The 26,565-nt window shown below is 51.7% G+C and overlaps 1 protein-coding gene across 3 annotated transcripts in view; it reads left to right on the top strand.

Moving 5' to 3' along the window:
• CCDC9B (coiled-coil domain containing 9B) overlaps positions 1-26,237 on the top strand; it is a 50,012-nt gene extending 23,775 nt beyond the window's left edge. For all 3 annotated transcript variants that reach the window (XM_034061504.1, XM_034061502.1, XM_034061503.1), the window contains 8 exons: positions 6,509-6,583; positions 9,748-9,932; positions 11,251-11,300; positions 11,804-11,857; positions 12,271-12,364; positions 16,677-16,734; positions 17,086-17,888; positions 24,880-26,237. In XM_034061504.1, coding sequence (XP_033917395.1) covers positions 6,509-6,583; positions 9,748-9,932; positions 11,251-11,300; positions 11,804-11,857; positions 12,271-12,364; positions 16,677-16,734; positions 17,086-17,856 — 1,287 coding nt within the window. In that variant the 3' untranslated portion in view covers positions 17,857-17,888; positions 24,880-26,237. The remainder of the gene's footprint in view (positions 1-6,508; positions 6,584-9,747; positions 9,933-11,250; positions 11,301-11,803; positions 11,858-12,270; positions 12,365-16,676; positions 16,735-17,085; positions 17,889-24,879) is intronic.
• The last annotated feature ends 328 nt before the right edge of the window (positions 26,238-26,565 follow it).

Below are 26,565 nucleotides of genomic sequence, written 5' to 3'. Positions count from 1 at the left end.
TGTTCCATCCCTTGTGAATGAAGATATCTTCATATTGGCACTTTAGGCACATAACCTCAGACAAGAGCTACAACAGCCAGGACCAAACCCAGCTCTCAGCATGCAGGCACCTTACAGTGTGGCATCAGTACGTGGCTGTAAGGCAGTTCCATGCTTGGATTCCACAGTCACCTCCATCAGCTCCTTTCTTCCATCTGCACTTGGTCAACCTTTTCCTGGGATCAGTGATGGGAACAGATGGGGCCTGAAGTGACAGATCCCGTTGGCATCTCAGCCTCCTTGCTTGGGCTGGTTGAGTCAAGGGAGGTTTGGTCTGGCCCATCCTGGCACTTAGCACTAAGGGTTAGTGTTTGAAACCAGTGCTTCTTTCTTCCAGTGATGACACTACTTGGAAAATGGAAACCAGGCAGGGTTTTAGACTGGAAATTAGGAATGATTCCTTGCCCAGAGGATGCTCAGGCATTGGAACAGGCTGCCCAGGACAGGGCTGCAGTCACTGGCCCTGCAAGTGCTCACACACCATGGAGACGAGGCCTCAGTGCCATGGGTTAGGGGTGGCCTTGGCAGAGCTGAGAATGGTTGGACTGGATGAGCTTAAAGCTCTTTTCCAGCCTGGTTGATGCTGTGATTCTAAGTCTGTCTCATGCTGTGCCTCAGAGCAATGAGCTTCTCCAAGAGGTGCTGGAAGGCTGCAAAGAGCAGATCAGAGTTAGTAATACCAAACTCTGTACAACCTCTGTTAAATGACTTCAGCCTCAGAACTGAGCTGGGATGTTGAATACAGGAATTCATTTGGGGAACAGAAGCCAAATCCCAGCCACACTGGTGGGATCCCAGCATCCACCAACCCTGGCAGCCCTGGGTGTTGATCCCTGCCACGTAAGCAGGGTTATAGTGTGTGTGGGGACAACAGGGATGTGAGCAATCCTGGGTGGCTCAGCACAGCCTCCCTCCAGGGAAAGGGGCAAACAGGGAAGCAGCTGATAAACAGGGAATTGTGTCCAGTGGCTCTGCAGCCCCGAGCAACCCCAGTACTGCAACCCAGTGTGGGCCAGGTACTAACTGGTGTTATCACAGCAGGGTTTGCCCTAACACCAAGTGTCTGCAGCAGCCGCCAGCAACACAGCATCAGGGAAAACCAGAGAATCATAGAACCATGGAATGGGTTGTGTTGGGAGGAACCTTAAAGCTCATCCAGTTCCAACCCTCTGCCATGGGCAGGGACACCTCCCACTAGAGCAGCTGCTCCAAGCCCTGTCCAACCTGGCCTGGAAGGAGGTTGGTGCAGCACTCATCATGTGGAAACATCCATCCCTTCTTGTTCTTCACACTTGTTACCTGCACACTCTGCTCCATTGGTGTTTCTGTGTCACGGGAAGCAGTGCATGGATCATCCTCTGCTCATGTCCCCAAAGCACAGATGATTTTATAGACCCATTTCTCATGTCCATCCGCTTTAAGAGACTCACCCCATTTAGACATGGCTGGTGAGGAACCTGTTCTATATTCCTGATCACTCTCATTACCCTTTGTTGTTTTACTGTATTCTTTCAATACAAGCATTCAAGCTGTTGATGTACTCACGGACAGAACAATGTTTCTGGCTTGTTCTGTTCTTTTCCTAACAACTCTGCACTTTCTTTGCCCAGTCACAAGAACACCCAAATTTCATTCCTGGGCATCAATCTCAGTTCAGGACCTGTGTGCCTGAGCATTTTTCTCCATGTGAGTTATTGGGTATTATCTATATTGATTCCATGACTCTGTGGTATTGGATTTCATCTGTAATTTCACGATGCAGACATTCAATGTCAGGACATCTTTTGCAGCTCTTTTCTGGCAAATAACTTTCTCTGCCCTGTGTGGTTTAGTGTCATGGGCAAACTGTCATCTCCCTGTTCCTTTTCCAGTCCATTTATGAGCATGTTGAGCAGTGCATGGTCCAGTGGCACCCCCCTGCTCATCTTCTACCATGGAAACTGATGCAACTCCACAACCTCCAGTGCTGCTGCTAGCTTGGAGATGCCCCATTTGGGACCTTGCTTCCCACCTCTGCCTGGCTGCCCCTATGTCTACATCAAGGCTTGTTCCTCAGCAGTAATGTCTGATGTTTAGCACCAGTTTTCCTACCAGCCACTGTGTGCTCTGGCAGCGTTTCAGGCTCACTGATGCATCAGAGCTGGAGCCAGCAGCCCAGGACCAGTGGAGCACAATGGTTACTTAGCAGGTTACAAATCATCTGTTAAACAGACAGTTGATAGGGCTTCAGGGCTTTTAAACTGGCCTTTTATTAACAGAGTTTCCCAGGATGCTGTATCAGAAATGACTGTTTGTAATCAGGAGACACAGAAGCAGCTTTCAGGGGCTGACGCAGATGAGCCTGACTCCTGTGCTTGTGCAGGAGAGAAAGCAAACCTATGGCTGGTGAAACAGTGGCTTTTACATTGCAGATGGGAGGGGAAGATGGGCAGAAAAGGGGTGAAAAGGCTTCAGCTCCTTCAACAGCACAATCAGGGGGCAGAGTTTCCAAAAGAGATAGGAAAAATACCCTCTGCTGTACTGGATTCAAACCTCCTGCCCAGTGGATCCAGTGGACCCAAGCACTGGAGAACCAGCTCCAAGCTCTTAAAGCAGTCTTCTCCTGCAGGAGAAATGCCAGTTGTGGTGCTGCCACATGCCTGGAGAAGTGGGTACCCAGAGGTTAATTCAACACATCTCTTGGTCTCTATGTTTAAAACAAGAACATAGTGAAGACGTCAAAGCCTGATAATGCTTTTGGGTTGGAGAACTTAGTCTGAAACAATCCTTAAGATGGGTGGGTAATGGCATCAGCGTTGTCAGCACTGCACATTAATACGGGCTGGGTGTATCAGGAAGTCAGACAGACCCAGCATCAGGAAGGATTTGGGATCCCAGGGCTGTATCCTGCTTAGGAGCAGGCCCTGCACCACCCAGAACCCTTCCCTGGCTGAGAAACCAAGAAACCCTTGCCCAGATGTGAGGATAAACAGCCCTAATCCCTGTCTGCTTCGGGTTCCTGTTCCTCCCTGCTGAGCAGGAGCAGTTAAACTATGACATGACAATGTCATTGTCACATTTCATCATCTGGGGGGCGGAGAGGAGGAAGGAGGGGAAAAACATGTTTTGCTTCCCCATGGCCTGGGTGTGTCATGGGAGGCTGGGGCAGCACAGAGCCAACGTGAGGATCTGCTGCTGAGCCCCTGCAACATGGGATGCTTGGATGTAATGATCTTAAAGGTCCTCTCCAGCCTGTGTGGGTCTGCACGTCCAGTGCAGAGCAGCATTCCTGCTGGGAAAGAACAGGATTGTTCTGCTCCTCTCTCTTTTCCACAGGCCCTTTGTGAAGCAGGAATAGAAGCAGACTAAGGGAAAAGCAGCCTGGCTTGGAGTGAGGGGTGGAAAGGGATGGAGAGTCACCGAGTACCTGGCAAGAGGGGTTTGTGCTGTGCAACCGAAGCAGGATGCAGGCATACACAGAAGTTGGGTCTCCTCCCGTGTCTCAGGACCTGCAGCACGGCCCCAGCTCCTTCCGTGGGCATGGGCTCACTCTGTGCTGCTCCTTGGCAGAGGCAGAGCTGCAGTGGAGCTGTGCTGCAGTGGAGCTGTGCTGCAGTGGAGCTGAGCTGCAGTGGAGCTGTGCTGCAGTGGAGCTGTGCTGCAGTGGGGCTGTGCTGCAGTGGAGCTGTGCTGCAGTGGAGCTGTGCTGCAGTGGGGCTGTGCTGCAGAGGTACCTGTGCTGCAGTGGGGCTGTTCTGCAGTGGAGCTGTGCTGCAGTGGGGCTGTGCTGCAGTGGAGCTGTGCTGCAGTGGGGCTGTGCTGCAGTGGGGCTGTTCTGCAGTGGGGCTGTTCTGCAGTGGAGCTGTGCTGCAGTGGGGCTGTGCTGCAGTGGAGCTGTGCTGCAGTGGGGCTGTGCTGCAGTGGGGCTGTGCTGCAGTGGGGCTGTTCTGCAGTGGAGCTGTGCTGCAGTGCAGCTGTGCTGCAGTGGAGCTGTGCTGCAGTGGGGCTGTGCTGCAGTAGGGCTGTGCTGCAGTGGGACTGTGCTGCAGTGGAGCTGTGCTGCAGTAGGGCTGTGCTGCAGTGGGGCTGTGCTGCAGTGGGGCTGTGCTGCAGTGGAGCTGTGCTGCAGTGGAGCTGTGCTGCAGTGGGGCTGTTCTGCAGTGGAGCTGTGCTGCAGTGGGGCTGTGCTGCAGTGGGGCTGTGCTGCAGACAGGCAGAGGCTCACACGCTGCTCCCATCGCAATTACTCGCAGCCTGGCTCAGTGCTCTGGCTCTGTGGATGCTCCAACTTCCAGCTTCCCATCTTCAGGGACACAATCAGGCATTGTAAAGAGTCCAAACTCAATCACGCTTTGCATGAGCTTGAATGAGAAGTATGTGGACTGAAATGAAGCAATGAGCACACCCATGCGGTTCCCTGCCTCAGTTTCCCCATCCATTAAGAGCTGTCTTCGGCATTCCCGAGGCAATCGGTGCTCCTGCCCTCCTGTCCTCCTCCCACACAAGGTTCCCCAGGGATGGAGGAGCTCCAGCTCTTCCCCAGCAGCTCATTCCTCTGGACTCTTTCTACATTGTGAGTTACTTTCACAGCTGCTTTAGAGACTGAGCATCCATCTGCACCCTGCTCCCCAGCCAGCCCCCTCCGATGAGCAGCATCACCAGTTCCTGCTGTTTGAATCTCTCTCGAAACAGAATCCCAGCCTGGTTTGGGTTGAAGGGACCTTAAAGCTCCTCCAGCTCCAACCCCTTCCACTGCAGCAGCTGCTCCAAGCCCCTGTGTCCAACCTGGCCTTGAGCACTGCCAGGGATGGGGCAGCCACAGCTTCTCTGGGCACCCTGTGCCAGCGCCTCAGCACCCTCCCAGGGAACAGCTTCTGCCTCAGAGCTCAGCTCAGTCTCCCCTCTCTTGGGCAGGTTCAAGCCATTCCCCTTGGCCTGTCCCTACATCCCTTGTCCCAAGCCCCTCTCCAGCTTTCCTGCAGCCCCTTTAGGCACTGGAAGTTCACTGAGAACTCCTAGGACAACACACCTGACACCTTCCTCATTATTTCCAAGGATCTATTTACACAAGCTTCAGACCCGTGCAGCTGTCATGCACTGAGTGCAGTGTCCATGAGCACTGGCTGTGTGGTCACACTTCCCACCTGCCTCAGGCTTGGCACCTGTGGGCAATGCCCAAAAGACTGTCCCCAGCTTGCTCACTGCTGATCCCTGCAGGTACATGGGAAAGGCTGCACTGGGATGAGCTGCCTTTGAAGATGGGGCAGAGCCAGCAGGAATTGAGGCTGGTATCCCGAGTTTCATAGAATCACAGCATCAACCAGGCTGGGAAAGCCCTTCAAGCTCATCCAGTGCAACCATTCCCAGCCCTGCCAAGGCCACCCCTAACCCATGGCACTAAGGGGTGTGAACCCTTGCAGGGCCGGTGCCTGCAGCCCTGCCCTGGGCAGCCTGTTCCAATGCTGAGCACCCTGTGGGGCAGGAATTGTTCCTCAGCTCCATCTGAACCTGCCCTGGTGCAGCTCGAGGCTGTTTCCTCTTGTCCCATCCCTTGTTCCTTGGGAGCAGAGCCCAGCCCCTCCTGGCTCCATCCTCCTGCAGGCACTTGGAGGGAGCCATCAGGTCCCCCCTGAGCTTCCCGCATCCAGCCCTGTAATGCTGGGCTAAACCTGGGGCTGGCAAAGGCCTGGGATTAAAGTCCTGCTCCAGCCTGAGCTGGCCCTCCCTGCACCATCGCTTTCTGGAAGTGCTGAGCTGGGACTTTGTGCTCTGTTTCCTCTCTGTGTTTCAGTTTTGCTTGGCACTGCAGAAAGGCACCGTGGTGACCTCAGCCCCCCATGCAGCAGCTCACAGGGAGGGGGCTCTGCTGGGCTGCAGCACCCCAGAGCCTCTCACTGGGGCAGTGTTAGTGTGAGGCTGACACAACACACAGAGCACACACCTGGGGGGCTCAGCAGCATCAGGGACATGCTGGTACTCTGCCCTCTTCTGCCCTTAAGCAGCCCTCCTGGTGGCACCCAACAGCCTTACCCAGCCAGGGCACAAAGCCTTGCTTAAAGGCATTGATGCTCTGCAGACTGTTCTGCTAAGACCACTGTGGTCCCAGCCTGGCCTCTGCATGGCTGTGGCTGTATGATCAGTCCCACACAGGGGCAGAGAACTGGGCCTGCCTCGTGTTCAGTGTCTGCAGTTCATCAAGACAAAGGGGCTGATTCTCACCTCCTGTCAGGCTGGGGGGTATGAACACCAGAGCGGAACCTGCAGCATGGCTAAACCCTGAGGAAGCAGGGATGGACCTCAGTGGAAGAGCATCATGTTTGACAGGGACAGAAGCCTTTACCATGGTGGCCAGAAACAAATCCTTCCTCTTTTACTGACCTTTTCAGGGCAGCTCTTCCACATTGTGGTGGGCACAAGGTCAGGCACTGACACCTCTGCCACGAGGCCTTGCTTAACACTTGACATAACTCCTGTGTCTGTGCTCTTGCAGGCAGAAGAGAGGAGAACAGCAGAGAAGAGGAGATCAGACAGTGACAGAGGCCCAGAAAGTGATCACAGACAGAAGGTGAGTGGGGTCCTGTGTCCCTTTGGGGGGATCCTTGGTTTGGAAGAGAAAACTTGTAGGATGCACACCCCAAACAGTAAGAGCTGCCTCAGCCCAGAGGAAGCAGCCGTGTGCTCTGATGTGGTGCCCACTGTTCAGCCCTCTCATCATCCAAAGCTTTGCTGAGCAGGTAACACACCAGGAGCCAGGCTGAGAGAGCTGGGCTGGGGCAGCCTGGGCAAGAGAAGGCTCCTGAAGGGGAGACCTGAGAGCAGCTCCAGTGCCTAAAGGGGCTGCAGGAAAGCTGGAGAGGGGCTTGGGACAAGGGATGTAGGGACAGGCCAAGGGGAATGGCTTGAACCTGCCCAAGAGAGGGGAGACTGAGCTGAGCTCTGAGGCAGAAGCTGTTCCCTGGGAGGGTGCTGAGGCGCTGGCACAGGGTGCCCAGAGAAGCTGTGGCTGCCCCATCCCTGGCAGTGCTCAAGGCCAGGTTGGACACAGGGGCTTGGAGCAGCTGCTCCAGTGGAAGGGGTTGGGGTTGGAGCTGGAGGAGCTTTAAGCTCCCTTCCAACCCAAACCAGGCTGGGATTCTATGATTCTATGAAGCAGTCAGCACTGGAAAGAGGTGACAGGGAACCTGCCCTTCTCACCTTGTCATGGCTGCTTAATTCCCCAGCCCAACAGCAGGGCTGTTAACAAAGGGGAAGGAGCTCACCCGTGTGGCAGCACAACCCAAGCTGGTTTCTCTCCCAGCACCATTTGCCTGTGTGTTGAAAGGCTGAGGCTGTTTGAGCTACAGCCCCTCATTGCTGCAGAAGCTGGATAGGATGGAGGTCAGTTAAAGCACAGACCTTCCCTCTCACTGGTGAGGATGTGTAGCTCCCCTGAGCCTGCAGATGCTTTAATTAATGGAGCACAAATTGAATAGCCCCACCTCAGTGTGCTTCATTAGGAGGACACAGATGGGCTCTTAAACATTAATTCCAGCTGGGATCTCCTTGAGCAGCAAAAAGGGGAGCATAAGAACCTTGTGGTTCAGGTAAGCATGGCTATGTTGCAGGTAAGGGGAGCCCCAGCCAGGGACCAGCTCCCCCTGCTCTGCACAGGCATCTACCCCTGAGTGAGCAGGGACATCAGGCTCAGCCTTTCCTTTTGGTTTCCCCTTTGCTAAGGGTCCAGGTAATGGCACAGGGCACCTTCCTCATCCTCCACCTTCTGGAGGTTGAACCCTGCTGTGTGATGCTCAGCTCTGCATGCTTCTCCTTTTTGGGTACATCAGGATTTGTCATGGTAAGACATGTATCTTACCACACCAGGGGAGCATCAATGGGCCTGTGCCCCAGCACAGGGACCAGTGCTTACCCTGCAGACCTCATCCTTCCCTCCTTGGGGATGCAGTTGAGGTCCCCAGCTCCTGCCAGCTAACGAATGGAGGAGCAATTACTGCCACCCCATCTCCAGCCCACACAGTGGGTCTCCTTGGTAACAGGGCTTTCAGTCCCTCCTTCCTCCCTGCTCTGCTTTTATCCCTGCTGCCACACTGAGGAGTTAATCCCTCTTTGGGAAGGGGTGAGGGAAAGGCACGTGTAGGAAGTGATGAATTAGCTGCTGGTAATTAGCACCCCAGGACTCAGCTCTGCACTAAGCTATTTGCTGTGCAGTGTTGCTTGACAGCACACCATGGCCACTTGGCTCCTGTTTCCACCTTGGCCATTAGTCTGACAGCAGGGCTACCCCCAGCCCCTCCATGCTCCTTCAGCTCTGAACTATCTCCTCATTAAGCTTTAAGGTTTTGAACAGTGGCAGCAGTTAACTAGTGTGTCATGAGTGCTAAGCCAAGAGGCTGAAGGCAGTGAGGGCAAAGAGACCCTTTGCTCTGAGGATGCTGCTCCTGCCCATCACAGTACAGCATCCCCTGGATGCGGGGTTGGCACCAGCCTCATGACTGCAGCTCTGAAGGATGCCTGGTGGCCACAGAACACTGTCTTCCTTCAGAGCCTTAGGAGCATGAAGGATTTCAAAGGCATAGCTTTAAGTGTACCAAAGCATTCAAGTAGGGGGATTAATCAGCATCTTCTATGAGAGTTCAGCCTTTCAGGCTCTGCTGGGAGGTATTGCAGGCACTCCAGGAGCTATGTGCCATAAGTAAGCCTTAGCAAAGTGCCTCTTCCAGGAAAACCTGAGAACATGTGGGTTGAAAACCTTCAGGTGAGCAGGAGCACAGCAGGTCACAGCCACTGTGTAGTTTATGCCTGCAGTTAAAGTGGCTGTCAGTACAGATGGGGTGAATCAATCCTGTGGCCATTTGAGCATGGAATTAAAGCATGTTTTCAAAGTTTGGGATTGGGTATTGAATATCTAGAATGAAAACTAACATCTTATGGCATCTGCCTCCCAGATCAGGAGGTTTGGGGCAGTGAGAACCAAAGAACCATTGTGGTTCAGGTGGGGTAACAGCAGCAAAGCCACATCTTATTAAGGCATCAGGAACCCATCCAGATGGCAAAATGCAAGGGTTTAGATGGAAGCAATTTTAATCCTTTGAAATGAAACACTCTTTGTGTAGTCTGGGTGAAGTGGGACAACTTTCCAGGAATCCATTGCCACAGATTCTCATTGTGGAATACCCCTGGGAGGCAATGGTGGCTTGTTCTGATCTTAGTATGGATTTACAACACGACTCCATCCAAGCATTGTAACCTCTTCTGCCCCCTTTTCCTCCCTGTAAAGTCACTCAGCACTGGGACCAGTGTGCTCAGGCTGTGGGTAAAGCGCTGTGGGTAAAGCACTGTGTCATCATTGAGGCTCCCAATCATTGTATTTGGGTACAAAATCAATCATTGTATTTGGGTACATCAGGATTTGTCATGGTAGGACATGTATCTTACCACACCATGGTGCTGGAAGCTGTGGGGAGCATCTCTGGGCCTGTGCCCCAGCACAGGGACCAGTGCTTACCCTGACTTGAGGGTAAATGTGTTTGTACATTTAAATGTATTTGTACATTTGTACAATCAATGTATTTGAGGATCCCAGCACAGCCCATCACTTTGGAGACAGAAGCTGACCTTGCTCCAACCCATTTCAAGCATTGCTGAGCATCCCTGGTGGTGGCAGCACAAAGTGCCCTGAATGCAGCCCCTGCAGACATTGTTATTAACCAGAAGCTCTCTCCCCTGTGTTAGGACGGTGGGAAGTCAGCCCCGAAGAGCCCTGGAGACCTGAGCTTCCCCATGACAGGACGGGAGCGCTCCGAGTACCTGCGCTGGAAGAGGGAACGGGATCAGATTGACCTGGAGCGAGTGGCACGGCACAAGAACGCCAAGGGCGAGTGGCGACGGGCTTGGGATGTGGAGAAGTCAGAGCACATGTAGGTCCTCCCCTGACCCCAGGGCTTTGTCTGCAGCAGGCCAGTGATGAGCTCTTGTGCAGTGATGAGCTGCGTGTGCCTCTCCCTGATCAAACCCACACTGCTCTTTCTCCTCCTGACTGTGTCAATCAGTGGGATCAGATATCAGAGTGATTCTCATGTTTGCTTACTGAGCTGAGGGCTCCCAACCTGATAGGAGATAGTGTGTGCTGATAGATTGCTGCCTTGGGTCCAGCCAGGACTTGGACTGTGGGAGGGAGGTGAGCACGAGTCAATGCTCAGTCAGCATCTGGAGGATTCTCTCTATCCCCACATGGACAAATCCAATGGCAGGAGGGTGCAGGTGCTCTTCTAGAAACAGGGATGGACAAATTCACATTGCTGGTCCACAGGTTTTGGCACTGCCCTGCTTGTTTCTTCTTTCTTTTGAATCACAGGACAGGCCAGTATGCCTGAATCCTCCACACCTCATAAACTGAGCTGGTTCAGGCACTGCAGTGTGAGGGGATGGCTTCACAGCTGCCTGTATGGTATAGGGACATGCAGGAGACACCGTGGGAGAGCTCCTAATGGGGTCTGATACTTCCCTGCTTTAAAACCTGTCTCTCTAACTGTGCTTGTTCCACTGGGTCACAGCAGCTAGAGAGCTTTGGAGGATGACCTGGCACCTGCAGCAGGACAGGCTTTGGTAGGGTGTGGAGTTGGGGAGTGTTCTGTAGGTTTGCTGGTAGGAGTTTGTACAGGGCAGATAGGTGGGATGATGTTTTGGCTGAAGAATAGGATCGAATACACAGATTTTCAGTGTTTGAGACCCCAACTGAGAGAGGTGAATTGACTTAAGCAGGTGCTGAGCGTTGCTGGCAAGAGAGCTTTGAGCCCTTTGTTCTCCCATCTATCCATTTCTAAGACAAAAACCATAATACAAACCAAGCAGGATTAGAAACCAACCGAACGAGACTGATCTGAGATGGCAAGTCCTGAAGCTGCTTTAGACTGTGTTTGGAAGCTGCATTGGAGCAGGGTACAGCTATGCTACAGGCATCTCTAGGCCTCAAGGATGCTCGCAGAATTCAGTCTATACAACTGGGTACTGATGTAAAGGTTTTGGAGGTTCTCCTTTGGGGCAGAATTGCCTCACAGCCTCCTTTCTCCTGGTTGGTGCATGCAGCTTCAGCTCCTGCTGCTAAACCCCTGTTTGCCAGTGGGCTGGTGCAGAAGGGCCGAGGCTGGAGCCTGCGTCGTCTCAAGGTCTCCTGCCCATGCTTTGCACACTGGAGGAGAACGCTCAGGTCTGACAATGCCTGTTTTTAACCTGCAGGTTTGAAGAGGATGGGGAGCCAGCCTTGGATAATCCCAGCAATAAGAAAGGTTGGCAAGGGACACCCAGACTCTGTCCTGACGCTTAGTGAACGCTGATCCTGCCATCCCAGTGCCGCAGCAGCCGTCGTGCTGTCAGTTGTGGAACTGCTTTTCTGGGCCTCTGAGCGCAGTGTTGGGGTCTCAGCCCTCTCTGCTTCGCAGAGTGCTCAGGGGAGGGGATTTGAGCATCTGGGTGCTAGTGCTTTTTACCTCCCCAGGGAGAGCAGTGGCTTCTGTAACCTTGTAGACACAGCGCGGAGGCTCAGCGCTGCCTCCTTTCCCAGACACTGGGTTGAGAGGCAATCCTGTTCCAGAGCACATCACCTCTGATCCCTGTGGCACCTGCTGGCTTCTTTACTGGCATAAGTCCATCACGACTCCTGTTGCTCAGGAGATGGACTGGCAGAACAAAGCTTTCCCTTGTGACACCCTATCTGAACGCCAGGCTTTGTGCTGTGTGTCCATTGCAGAGCCTGGCTCACTTCTGTGCATGCTTTGCTTTGTCCTTCCAGGGGGAAGAAACGCAAGGAAATTCCAGCACAAATCCTTTCCTCCCGAGGGGAGAGGTGAGTAAACCACAGGACTTGGTTCTGTCACCCCACTGAATGTCAGCACCTCATGGAGAGGGTTCTTGCCAGGCATGCCCATGGATTTGCAGTGCTGTCTGTGGCTGTCCTCATAGCTGTGTTGTATGGTCTGTGCCATGTGGCAAGGGTAACAGGAACAAGTCTTCCAAGGCAGACTAGCCAAGGAATGATTTAAACTTATAATTGGAATTTGGAATAAAAAATGTAGAAGAAACACCCCTAAATTCTCAATTTGCATTTATTACTTTAGGTAATATATGTACTGTATGCATACAGCTTCAGAGGCTTCCCCACCAGAGGTACTTCCCAGTCATAGAAGGCTATTGGCCACTTGTGTGGTCCATCAGCTGGTTCTGCCTGCTCCTGCATGGCATTTCCAACCTGTCTTCTAGGTGGAGCAAACACGAGCAATCCTGGTCCAAAAGTGGTACCTGCAGTGAGCAGCCGAGCCAAAGGCAAGGACAGGCTGACGGGCAGAGCCAGGAGGTAAGGAGGCTGGCAGCACTGCAGTATCCCAGCTGATGGTTGGGATACACACATCCATCGTTCCTTGCTGATCTGTGAAGAGGGACAGACAAGAAATGATATTGTTCCATCTGAACAGGCAGCTGTTTGTGTGAGTTCACCTTGGCTGGGACTATGTCTTCATAGGACTTCAGGACTTCACAGGACTTCACTTAGAATCATAGACTGCCTTGTGTTGGAAGGGACCTTAAGGCTCATCCAGTTCCACCCCCTTGTCATGGGCAGGGACACCTTCCACTGGAGCAGTTTGCTCAAGTCCCTGTCCAACCTGGCCTTGAACACTTGGTCTTATCTGACTCCCAGTAACTGCTGATGTAAAGGAGCAGCCTCCAAAGATAGTTCTCAGCCAAACTGATAGTAGTTAGCATTGATGCTGTGGGACAGATGTCCCTTCTTAAACAGTCCTTGAAGATCCCAGGCTGGTGGGGAGGAGGTGGCCTGCTCCTGCTGTGGGCAGCACACAGCAATGTGCTGCTCTGCACTGGATTGATTTCAGGATATCAGCAGAACCAAGTGTGCTTCACAGGTTCATCCACATCCTCCCAGGGGTCCCCTCCCCTGCTGCTCTTCATAATTAAACTTGAGCACAGTTTCCAGCTTTCTGGAGCCACACCAACAGATTAATAACAGTGGTTGGCATCTCAGCACTGCCATCCCCTTTAGTGAGCAACAGCAGGGTGAGGGCTTGATTACAGACCCCAAGCCTCTTCATTTATCCATAGAAAGCTATTCCAGCAGCATTTAATGTTGGCATCCTTCAGCCATGCAGGTCAGTTGTGACTGTGCAGTTATGATGCACAAGGATGTGCTTCATGGGCACTCACAGTGTTTCCCACCACAAGTGAGTTAGCTGGAGGTGAGCTGCTGCTTGATGTTACTGGCTGAAATGGAGAGTGCTGGGCAGGGTCTGTGTGTGCAGGATTCTGCTGCTTCAGGACAATAGAATCATAGAATCCCAGCCTGGTTTGGGTTGGAAGGGACCTTAAAGCTCCTCCTGCTCCAACCCCAACCCCTTCCCATGGAGCAGCTGCTGCAAGCCCCTGTGTCCAACCTGGCCTTGAGCACTGCCAGGGATGGGGCAGCCACAGCTTCTCTGGGCACCCTGTGCCAGCGCCTCAGCACCCTCACAGGGAACAGCTTCTGCCTCAGAGCTCAGCTCAGTCTCCCCTCTCTTGGGCAGGTTCAAGCCATTCCCCTTGTTCTGTCCCTACAGGCCCTTGTCCCAAGCCCCTCTCCAGGTTTCTTGGAGTGGGTCTGCTGTGCAGAGCCTGGTACTGTATTAAGGCTGAAGAACTTAAGTTGCTCTTGTTTCCAGTGGTTGTGCATTGAGGAAATGCACCTGAGCAGCCTTAGCTCCCAGCTGGTTGTGCTGCTGACAGGGAATCCACTTACAGCATAGAGATGGGTTGTCTTGTGCCTTCCTGAGCCCTCTCAGTTAATCATACTTTTAACAATTTAAATCTGATAAGCAATGAAGAATAGGATCATCAGCATGCAAATAATCCAGTTATCTTTGTTTGTGTGTTACATTCCATCCCTTGCTGTCCTCAGCTCCATCCCCATAAACTGTACTTGGAAAGGAAAGCTGATGAGCTGAAGAGCATCCTTTGCTCCACTGCTTCTCTTTGGGAAGAGCCATTCCTGAAGCTTTTCCTCTAATTTAAACCTCAGCTCAGGGAGTTCTTGGAGTGCTGAGTATTCCTTACTTCACTTGTAGCTGCCCTTTATCACCTAGATTCCTCTCCTATTTAGGTCCAAGCAACTCAAGAGCAGTGCTTGGACCCCTTTGGAGCATCTGGTGGTGACTTCCAGCAGCATCTTGCCCATAAAGAGTTTGGATCCAAGCTCCCATACGAGCATCTGTGATGGATAGCACTGGCCATGCTAGGGAACACACTGAGCATTTTCATTGCCTCATAGTCATTAATAACACTGGTGTGCTCATGGTAATGATGGGGAGGAGATGCTGAGTGTTTCAGAACAGTCTAGCTAGTTTGGGCTATCTTTAGGCCTGTGTGGGTGGTCTGTTCTGGGCTGGCTCTGCAGGAGCCGTGCAGTGCTAGAGCAGATGGAGCAGGGAGAGGCAGAAACCTCTAATTCCTCTCTTTAGATATCCATCCATGGAGAGCAGTCCTTGGTCCCACCAGCATCAGTGCTGAGTGCAGAGGGGAGCTGACCACCAGGGCAGCCCATGCTGGAGTTTGACATGCTTGTCTCTGTATGATGAGCTCTGTCCCTACAGGCTGATGTTCAGAATCCCTGCAGGGCACCATGGAAAACAGACCAGTGATGGGGACTGCTTATAGAAAAGGATCCTTTATGTGGTTTGAGCTGGAGAGTGAGTGGCAGGGACCTGGTGTGTATTCAGGACAAGACCCCCTGGCTGTGGTTTGGTGCTGGGTCAGTCTCCAAGCCCTGGAGGACTGCTCCAAGCTGCTTCACCCTCTGGCTCTGAGAGCTTTGTAAATGATGAACTGAATGATGAACATCAAATGATGAACTGCTTGTAAATGCAATTCACTTCTGCTTAAGGACAGTGTGGAGCAGCTTAGTGTGATGGTGTGATGGAGCCTGTGGTGTAATTCCCACACATCTTCCACAAGGGCACAGGAGGTCACTGTAACACACTTGCCTCTGGAAATGCCTGACTGCAGTCACCTCCATGTGGGTCTTGTATCTTGATCCAGATTTGCCATATGAAGAGGCTGGTAAGAACAGCAGAACAGAATGAGACCTCACACACCTTTGCACGTGTGTTTTAGAGTATGGAGCAGGGAGGAATGTGTATATTATATACATGTTTGTGTTTGATATCACTCACCAGGCACACATACCAGAACTAAGGGTTACTGAGATCCCTCCCTGCCCAGTAGCACTGCATGGGCACATTCAGATCTATATCCATGTTAGCAAAAGCAAGCAGTTCATCACAGCCCTTCATTAAGCTGTGGCACAGGATGTTGTAGCTGCTGCAGATTTATTTGGGGTCAGAATGCACTTGCACACATCCTTGCATGAGGTTGTCTCCTAAGCCTGACTCAACACAGAGAGACCATCTCAGGCTCAGGAAATGCAGAGCTGCACCTTTCTGGAAGCTGGGTGAGTACTGGGAGGCATTAAGTGCATTTGCCCTCTTTCCATACTCTAACCTAAGCATCTGCCAGTGCTGCTGAGAGGGGCAGAGAGCTTCAGGCTGATCCTGTGGCATCCTTATGGTCTGCTTGCAGATGTCCACATCTCCAATGTCCCAGGCTGCTTACTCCAAAGCCATTTTATCCTTCGCTGTGTGCCTCTGCTGCTGTGGAGGTGTAGGACACTTGGGCACTGTCAGGCAGCAGGATGAGACTGTGGCAGACATCAGCATAAACAAATTCATACCTATCTTATTAGTCTAATAGCCCCTGTCTGTTCTGGCAATTGGATTTTATGTTTTCATTACATTTAGAACTATAACAACCAGTTCATTAAGATTTAGTGGTCTCAGATGAGTGTCTGGAAGGGCTGACTGCTGTAGCAGGTGCCAAAAGGAACTGGACCAGTTTGTCTGCTGCCTTTATCTCTCGTTGTGTGGTCAAGGGGCTCAGACAAGGAATACATGGCCCTGGTTGGAATTCCTCCTCAAGATCAGGCAGGGAGAGTGACTTTACCATAGGAGAGTGTGAACAGCAGCTCAAAGGAGGTGATCCTGCCCCTCTACTGTGCTCTGGTGAGACCCCACTTGTAGCACTGGGTGCAGTTCTGGTGTCCTCAGCATAACAAGTTCATGGAACTGTTGGAACAAGTCCAGAGGAGGCCACGAGGATGCTCAGGGGCTGGAGCAGCTCCTGTATGGAGCCAGGCTGAGAAAGTTGGGGCTGTTCAGCCTGGAGAAGAGAAGCTGCATGGAGACCTCAGAGCAGCTTCCAGTGTCTGAAGGGGCCTACAAGGATGCTGGAGAGGGGATTGGAGCAACAGGCCAAGGGGTGATGGGTTCAGACTGAAACAGGGGAAGTTCAGGTTGGAGATAAGGCAGAAGCTGTTCCCTGGGAGGGTGCTGAGGCGCTGGCACAGGGTGCCCAGAGAAGCTGTGGCTGCCCCATCCCTGGCAGTGCTCAAGGCCAGGTTGGACACAGGGGCTTGGAGCAACACGGTCTGGTGGGAGGCATCACTAGACCCCCATGGCAGGGAGCTGGAGCTGGATGGGCTTTAAGGTCCCTCCAGCCCAAACCATTCTGTGATTCTATAACTTGAAGGCCTAAATTCTGACTTTTTTAATCATTTATTTCCTTGACAGGTGGGATGCAAAAGAAGGAGAGGAGATGTCGTTTGTGAAGGATGACCTCGACAGCCAGGTGAGCTCAGGAGATCAAGGCTGGCTGCTGAGGTCTCTCAGAACATGCCCTATCAGGACACCTGGAGGCTCTCAACCAAGGCAGAGCTGGGAGACCTCTGTGATGGGGTAAATGTGCCCTTGTGAGCACTCACCAGGTGATGTGAGAGCAGCTTCACTTCTTGCATTGACCCTCTGTCAGCACAACAAACCCCACTGATTCTGGTACCTGAACACTTCTCCACCTACATCCTTTTATGCCCTTTAATGGCCTCTGCAAGCATTTCCTCACGTTTTGAGAACCATCATAAACAAGGAACACCATCTCCTGGTATTTGACTAAGCTGAACTAAATATGTCCTTCTTTCCTCAGAAGAGCCTTGGTGTGGAGAAGCGGAAGAGCAGAGGTGAGGAGGGAGTGGAAGAGAACTGCACAGCTGAGCTGGAGGAGAAGGTCAAGCAGCCAAACCCTCAGGATCATGGGGCCTCCTCATCACAAAGGCTCAAAGGTGGAAAGGTCCATTCTGCCCACAGTGGTCGGAAGGAGGAGCGGAGAGGAGCAAAGGGCTCCAGCGTGGAGGTGTCTGTGGCCAGCACAGACTCGGAGCCAGGGCCCAAGCCAAGTAATGAAGGGGCTGGGGAAGATGCCAGTGGGAAGCCTGAGCCTGCTGACATCCCCCAGGAGAGCACTGCCAGCACTGCTTCACAGAGCAGCCTTCCAAGCAGCGTGCAGGCCACCAGGCATGGCAGTGAGGAGACCTTGTCCTTGCCTGTGGCAGTGAATGTAGATGGAGCTGCCTTAGAGCAAAGCACAGCTTCAGAACAGGAGTCCACTGAGGGCTCTGCAAACAGCCAAGGGGGAAAGGTGGACACAGCAGGAGATAGACTGGATGCAGGTCAGAGACAGCTGGTTAGAGAAAGAGGGGAGGAAGTGACCCCAAACACTGCTCTGCAGGGGCAGGCAGTGGCACTGAAAGGAGGTGAAGATGCTGAAGGCACTGAACACAAAGAGCCTTTGCCCCCAGGGGAAGCCAGCTCTGACAAGACTGTTGACTCTGAGCAGGACACAGCAAACTCACAGCCCAGGGAAGGGGACCAGCCTGAGCACTGCAAGGACAAGGACAGTGGGGACACCCTCAACTAGCAGAGACTGCACTGGCTTGCCTGAGGCAGCAGGTGAGTTCCTGACCCCCCTCTCATGGTGTGTTTGTAATCCCATTAATGCACTCAGCCACAGTACAGGTCCACAGCTTCATCTGCTGTGGCCAGAACAGCATCACACCAGATAACCATCCCAAAATATTCACTAATAGCAGATTAATAGCAGTGATGTGGATCCCTCAGTAGTCTGAATCTGTGCCTCCCAAAGAGCTGCCCTGCAGTGGATGGGGAAACAAGGGAAAGTCAAACAGGACAATGTGGACAGAAAACTGGATTGCTGAGTCTGGTCGATGATGTGCATTAGTTGGGGCACAAACTGAAACTATTCCTGGAAAGGGATAACTTCAGAAGGGATATTGGGATGCATTTATCTCTGTCTCTGGGCTGCTCACAGCTATAATAGCTTGAGGTCAGTGTGGTCCCTTACAGAACACTTGAAAGCTTTAGAGGCCCACCCCGTGGTTAGTACTTTGAAGGTCAGCTGCATGTGGGATTCTCTTCCCAGTACAAGATGTGTGAATGCTACACTTTGAGTTACACAGGTGGTAAGTGCAAGGCAGTGTCTAGATACAAAGGGTGAGATAGTTCCTGTTATTTTAGTTCACAGGCCTGTGAACTAAACAGAGAGGAGGAAGAAGAGATCTGGATGCAGATCTCAGAGCAGGATGTTGTAGCCACAGCAGCAGATCAGACCAGTACATCAGGCTGGGATCCTGCCACCAGTTGAGGCAGTAATGCTGGCAATTCACTCCATCTAACTCAAGCTGATCACTTAACTTACGATCTGGGCTTCATGTCTCTTTAAAGGAGAGCGATGAGCATCTCCAGCACACAGGCCAGCTTGCCTAACCCTTGAATTGCTCTCAGGATACTCCTGGCTTTACCTTAAGTAGAGCAGCAGCAGCTCTGGTCCATAAGTAGGCACTTCAAGCAATAGGCTGCTCAAAGCTGGGCAGGCAGATCACTGATCCCAGCAGGCTTCCCTTCAGACCCCAGCCCAGCAGCTTGTCACTGGGTATGGCTGTGTTCATCCCCAGGGTACAAATGAGCTTAGGGATGGAGTGGTTAAGCTGCTAACAAAGGACTTTTACTCTAATCCAGTCCTATACAAAAGGCATGGAGAAGAGCAAGTGTTACAGCTCTGGAGAAGAGACGAACCACCAAGAACTAACCAGCAGGAGCTGGGTCTGTGCTTGAGCTCAAACTCCTTCAAATGAGGGAAGTTAATTCCAACAGCATTTAGGAAAACATTTAGGAGACACTTGGATGCACATAGTGGGAATTTACTGCCCAGGCCATGCTCTAATCTACCCCCAGTCCCCCTAAGCAGAGGATGAAGGAATGAATGACTGCTTTTCTCCATGAGGAAAACTAGGATCAGACACCAGCTAAGAGGGAACCATCAGAGTAGTTTATGTTCACCTCAGCAATGCAGATTCCTGTGATTTGGTAACAGGACTCTGAGTCCACTTCATGGTTCTCTACTTCATCATTCCTCATGGATTTCATTAGGGCAGCCTTAATTATAGACACAGCCTTATGTCTTGGAGAAGAGAAGGTGCCTTAACCTGGTGTTTGCACTTAGCCAAGCAGGTATGGGAGTGCTTAACCTGGAACTTGAGCTGGTATTGCTCTCTGAACATACTTGGGAGCACCAAGTGTAGTGATGCCAAGGGGAAATGAGGGGTTAAATAGTGTCTCAGTCACCCTCTACCTTTTCATCCCACCTTCCCATCTATCTCCTTCCTAGCTGCAATGCTCTTTCTCCCTTGCCTGCTCATACCCACACACCAGAGCATGTTCCTGCCTCACTTTCCCCTCTTCCCAGTCAGTTTGAGTGTCCAAGTGTGTCTAAACTACACAGTCAGCATCAGACCTCACCTTTGGATGCAGATGAATTAAAGCAGATAGTTTCCTTTTGGACATTCCCTGTAATTCAGGAGATGCTTCTGATTTCAGGGGAGCCCTTTATGGATATGGATGGCAGAGTGAGCCCTTAACCAAAGTACCAGTGCTGACCTGTGTTGGGATCACAGGAATGGGCAAATCTTGCACCAAGAGAATGCATTTTCATTCCTTTGAGTCCTCAGAGCAGTCATGAATTCAATGCAAAGATCTAGTGACTTCTCCTCTCTGAGCATCCTGCTCTGTGATGGTTCCCCTCTGAAGCCTCTGGTTTCCTCAGTACCAGGATGAGCAGCAGTGTCTGTGTCCCCATCTCAGCAGTGGGTTTCTCTTGGTGGTTTGTTAGGGTTGTTTTTCATCCCATCAACTGCAAGAGCATTTAGAGCTTGAGTGCTGCTTGGCTGTTAGTCTTTATTGCTGTTCTAGGGCATCATTGTCACCTCCTATCTGCTGAAGTCATCACAAAGCAATGTGAGCTCTCCCTCTGCACCAGTGACAGGCCACTATCAGGGCTGGCGTTCCCAACCAAGACCATTTGCAGACAGAGTGAGTTCTGCCATCATTTATCTGTAGTGGGGACAGGAGCCAAGAGGAGGAGGGAGACCTGCCTTTAAACTGCCTTTAACTGCCTGCTCCCTGGGTCCCATTTGTCAGGACCATCCCTTGGCACACACAACCACACACAAACTCCTCAGAGCACCAAAACAGCAACAGCCACAACAGCAACCAGCAAAGCAGAAGCTCATTTGGCTCAAGTCGGGCAAGTTGTCAGAGGGTTTGGAGTGGAAAGGTCTCGTGTCCAATTCCTGCTGTTGCTTTGAAGGTCCCAAATGAGCACAAGAGGCTGCATAGTGACACAGATGGCAGGCAGAAATAACCACGGCTACTAAAGTCGCTTCCCTCTTCCCTTGGCTCCTCTTTCCTAGTGCTCTACAGACAGATTAGGTTTAGACCACAGACAGCTGCAAAGCTCTACTTGATTTTCATGTGATTCTCCCTAATGTGTTATTTCACAGCAGTGCTTTGGAAGCAGATCCCTGAGGATTGCCCCCATTTGAGGGTGGACTTGAATCCTTGGTGGGATTTTCCCTTAGGTTTTCTGGCTTATTGAGCCTGATGCCTGCAGCTGATGCTGTAGGGACAGGATTGCCCAAAACATAACCCAGAGGAAACCTGAGTTCAGCAAAGCCAAAGCATGTGGCCCATAGAGGGACTTAGGAAGTGTGGCCATCCTCAAGGGAAACATCTGTGCATCAGCTGGAGTCCCTCCCTGAATGCCACCGCATGGTGCACATTAACCATGGAATGGTTTGGGTTGGAAGGGACCTTAAAGCTCCTCCAGCTCCAACCCCTTCCACTGGAGCAGCTGCTCCAACCCCTGTGGCCAACCTGGCCTTGAACACTGCCAGGGATGGGGCAGCCACAGCTTCTCTGGGCACCCTGTGCCAGCGCCTCAGCACCCTCCCAGGGAACAGCTTCTGCCTCAGAGCTCAGCTCAGTCTCCCCTCAGGCAGGTTCTAGTAGGAAGTGCAGCAGCAGCAGAGCTGGGTTTAGCCAGAACCAGGGAAAGAGCATCATTCAGGAAGCTGGAAGTGCAGTGAGATCAAGCATTAAACAAAGAGCTTTACTTTTATTGTTATAATGCAAAATTAGAAGTTTATTTATTCCTTTTGTGCCTCATACCATGAATTTCAGGCGCCCAAACCACCTTAATTCGTTGCTTCCACTCACCACTTGATATGCTCTTTAAAGAACAGGCAGTCCTGAGTGAATAGCCCTTAATCCAGCCAAGTGGCTGGGTGCTGATGCTTCACATCTGGATTGTAACAGTTGATGCTTACACTGAATTGCAGATGTTGATGCCTGACTGTGCCCAGGTGAGGTCAGGCCAACACAACTGCATGATTCCATTACAGCAGAAGGGGTGGTTTTCACCCCATGGTGTATTAATGGTGCTAACCCAAGTTCTCTGCAGATGAAGATGCTCAGTGGCAAGGTCAGTGCAAACCTGCAGGAGGTACAGAGCAGCTCTGTCCTGGTAAATCCAGGTCAGCTGGAAACCTTCCCTGCGTTGGGTCCATGTACCCAGTGTTCATTGCACCAGGGACAAAACATGATGTGCCTGGGAGAAAACAGGAGCAAAGTTTGTACCAAGAACCCAAATGACAGACTCTGGATGAGCATTGGCCTGGAGAACAGTTAGTGGCAAAAAGGAAGTAATGTAACAGCCCCATGGGAGATGGCAGTGTTCAAGGCCAGGTTGGACAGAGCCTTGGGTGCCATGGTTTAGTGTGAGGTGTCCCTGCCCATGACAGAGGTTGGAACTGGATGATCCTGAGGTCCTTTCCAACCCAAACTGTTCTATGATTCTATGATGAGCCTTGAGGAGATGCAACTGGAGCCCTCCTTCAACCCCTTCCAAACAGAAAACCTTCATGTTCTGGTTTTAAATAGTGGTGATTCCTCTTTGGTATGGTGCAAGGTTTGGAAAATGAGTGTTGAAACAGATGGGTTTGCAAAACACAAGGCACCAACCCCTCCAGGAATGTGAAGATATCATCCCATTAACAAGCTTCCATCCAGTAGGAAACACTGCGCCAGGTCACTGCACCTCATGCCATGATCTTCCATGTCCCAAAGCCCAGCAGGTATCTACAGCAGCAGTAGACATCAGGGACACAACACCTCCACCTTCCCTGCTCCTGGCCTTTGTGGGGCCCATGCCCCACACACATGAACACCCATATTTCCCTCCCCACCGCAGATGCTGCTCATGCACTTGCAGCCAGCAGCCACCATGTGGGTGTCACAGCTCCCACTGCTAACATCTATTTATGGCTCTAAAAGCCTCCAGCAGCTTCCGACCCGTTGGAGATGCTGAGCAGAGTGTGGTGGAGCTTCAAATAACAAGGGATAAATATTTACCCTAAGTGCAGGCCTGGAATCCCTGGAGGGGATCCAGGAAGGCCAGAGGAGGAACTGCTCCACATACAGCATCCCAGCGCCCAGCATCCTCCTGGGAACATTCATCCTTGCAGCTTCAGACCCAGCTGCAGCTGGGGGGGCACTTCCAGAGCAGCTCCAGGGATCTGACCCTGCAGCTCCGGCTGACGTCAGCAGGAGTGGGACTGGAGGAGGTCGGGATGGGTCAGCTTCTGATGCAAACCAGTGCTGGAGGTTGGTACAGGAAACAGCACAGGCAGAAACCAGCGCTCCTCAGTGTGGTTATGGAGCTACCAAAGAGCATACCTGTTTCCTTGAGGTTCTAGAGACAAGGAGATACCATCAGTGTTCATACCCCGTGTAGATGAGGCCTTCAGCATCATGGGTTAGTGGTGGCCTTGGCAGTGCTGGGGAATGGTTGGACTTGAGGACCTTAAAGGTCTTTTCCAACCTGGTTGATTGTGTGATTCTTTGATCTGCTGTTACAGCTTGGAATTGGCCTTGGATTGGTAAGGTGAGGTCTCAAGGGCTTGACTTGAATAGCATCAGCCTCCCTGGTCCTTCCTGCAAGCCACAAGTAGAGCCCACCATCATGCTGTGGGCATCTCAGATCCCCAGCACACATCTTAGTACCACCCAAACAGGGAGTTTAGTCCTCATGCAGAATTAGAGAGTGCCTTAATATAGGTCTCGACACAGTTATCTTCATACCTCTGGAGTGATGGAAAGCCCTTGCCATGGCACGACGTGGCAAAATACTGTTAACATTGGAGAAAACAAGGATTATGTGAGAATGGATCAAGACAAATGTACTTGGACTGAAGGAAGCCAGGGAAGGACTCCAGGAATGCTCAGGGAATGGTTGTTTAGTCTAGCAAATGAAGGCAGAAAGTGATGGAGCAAGAATCAATGCGTTGAAGAGAGCTGGGCTGGGTCAGGCTGGAGAAGAGAAGGCTCCTTAAGGGGAGGCCTTAGAGCAGCTCCAGTGCCTAAAGGGGCTGCAGGAAACCTGGAGAGGGGCTTGGGACAAGGGCCTGTAGGGACAGGCCAAAGGGAATGGCTTGAACCTGCCCGAGGGGAGACTGAGCTGAGCTCTTAAGAGGCAGTTTAAAACAATGACTTTAAAGCCCATCAGTCCCTTGCCATCCTGCACAGAGAGAGGGTGCCTGCAGTGCAAGGTGTGCACTGCATGATGATGATAGTGCAAACCAGGACACAGAGCTGGGTACCAGCACCGAGAGCACAGGGCTGGCAAACAGCCCCTTGAAGCCATCAGCAATCCATAGAACTGCTCTGGAGGCAGGTCAGACTTGTAAACCAGAGGACATTACACTGTTTGTGCCCCAAGTGCATCTCTGAAGTGCTGCTGCTTCCAGTAGCATTAAATGTCAGCAGTGTGCTGCTGCAGCACTGAGCACCCCTCGGCAGCAGGATACAGCCAGCCCCATGCACTGCACACATAAGGACAATGAGAACTGTCTCCAGGAACAGCCTTCAGTACCTCGGGTATGATTTTAATGCAGTTCCACATTGGATAACTGTGGCTGTGTCCTGAAATGATTCCTTTAGAGGATTTAAACATGGGGGCAGGAAAATGCCAGCTCAGCAGTTCTGTGCAGCACCCAGGCATATGGCAACTAGAGGGGAAAATAGGTCTGTTCTCAGTTAAACCCAACATATCTGGGTCTGGATGCAGCCACAGGGCAGCTCTGCTCATGGGTTGGTTTAGTCACTAGAGAAAAGCTGATGCACCCACTTACCCTTGGAGAATAGAAGTGCTGCATCCCAGACACAGGATAGGACCACAGAGCCCTGCCCCAAACCAGCCCCTTCTGTTCTTGCTCCAGGTGCTGTTCAGGCACATGGGAACACAAGTAAGGATTGGTTTTGGGATAAAAGGAAAGTATTCCAGTCTAACCCATAGGAGGATTGGGAGCATTTCACCCAGACTCACACATTCAGTTCCCCCCAGGGCTGTGCAGTGCTGTTGCTCCCATTGGATTTGTCAGGTGGGTACGTGGCTATGGTGCAGTGGTGCCTCTGGAGCAGTCCCAGCAGTGCAGGAAGGGCAGGCTGAAACACAGACATCTTTAATTTACTGCTCAGCAGTTCCCTAAAGGCTCATAATCCCACTGCTGTCTCTGCTCTTGTTTCACAGGAGGACGTGCTGAAGGTGGTGGATGAGAAGAGGAGCACGAGTTTGTTGTGTACCTTCTATGAAATCAGCTTTCAGCACCTGCCCTGTGCCCCTCAGCACCCATCCACAACACACGGGGTCCCCATCCCTGCTCCCAGGTTTGGCATCAGCCTGTCCCAGCTGCAGGGCAGGAAAGGACACACACACTCCCAAGCAACAGAAAACCCCATCACTTGCCTTTTGTATTTATTTTGCCTCTTGCAGCTGTGTGGGAAGCCAATGACATGTCTACTGGATGCACTTTATCTTATTTAATAACTAATTGTGTTTAGAGCTAAGAGTTAGGTTTCTGGGCACACCACCCCTTTCTCTCCAGAGGCTGGCAGGGCACTGTGGGTACCAGGACAGCCAGGCAGGGAGTGGGTGACTGACAAAGCAGAGCCTTAGGAGACAGGGTGACGGGCGTTAGGTTGTAGTTAGTAGGTGGGTGATAAGGTAGTGTTCAGAGCAGCTCCTGTGCTAGAGGTTTGTATGTGGTTGAAGTGTTGGCAGAGATGTGTGGCAGTGGCATGGGCTGCGGGGCACAAAGGGGATGGAGCGTTCTTGAGCATGGGCTGCTTTCGACAAGCACACATCAACCACAGCATCAGCCTTTAACTGCTCACTTTCCTCCTCCTCTTAGATGTAGAAGGGCAAAGGCAGCGAGGCTGAAGCAGCACAACAGGAGACTGATTTTGCTAAGGGAAGCTGCTGCTGGATGAAGCAGGCTCATAAGCAGCTCAGCACAACCCTGTGCCTGCTTCCTAACACCAGTACCTGCAGGTACCTGCAGCTCTTTGTGCCAGGCAGGGCTGGGAGGAGGACAGCACAAACCCAATCATCTTCCTTCTCCACCCTGCACAAAGGAGAAGGCAGCAGGGCCCAGGCCAAGCTGGAGCTGAAGGTCTGAGGCTTCCAATCAAATGCTTTCACCTTCCTGGATGTGCCTTTCATAGCTTTGTGCTTGAATTAGGAGAGCATCAGTTTTGACCTGGCCTTAAAAGAGACCTTTCCAATGAAGGATGTGGATGAGAATTAACATAAATGTGCCAGAGTCCCAGCTGCTTGGATTTCTGAGCTAAGAGATTCCCAGCAAACTGGGGCCTAACTGGAATAAGGTTACTGATTCAGGAGAAGGCAGAAGCCAGGCACAAGGAATAACACAATGGTATATATGACAGCAGGATCTTACCCTCACTTGGAAATGCTGCTCTAAAGCTTGATGCAGAGATTTACTGAGGTTCAGTGCAGGATGCATCTGCTGACCTCAAGGTAAGGCTGGCACGTGTGGACTGAAACACTGTATGCTGGTTTAATAAACTAATGTTTGCACACATAAACGTTCTGGTTTTCCACATACCTGAGATCCACAGCACCTGAGATCCACAGCTCCTATCTCAGAAAGGACAAGCCTGGGAATTCCCTGCCAAATTCAGGGGAGGTTACTGGCTCCAGACCAGGTAGTATCAAGAAACAGAGTGTGCAGTTGTTGTTTTACCAGAAACATCTTCATCCAGACTGGGTTTATTTGGACCTCCCCAGCAGATAAAAGCACAGATAGACAGAAGGCAGATTGCAGACCTGCTCCAGGTCCTGGAGATGCTCCATCACTGGTACAGGCTGCTTTTCCTTATCTGATTGGCTCAAAAACCTGCTTAAATTGCTTAT

This window comes from Melopsittacus undulatus, chromosome 4 (genome assembly GCF_012275295.1).
Source record: "Melopsittacus undulatus isolate bMelUnd1 chromosome 4, bMelUnd1.mat.Z, whole genome shotgun sequence".
Taxonomy (NCBI): Eukaryota; Metazoa; Chordata; class Aves; order Psittaciformes; family Psittaculidae; genus Melopsittacus; species Melopsittacus undulatus.
This window is presented reverse-complemented; position numbering and strand designations above follow the sequence as displayed.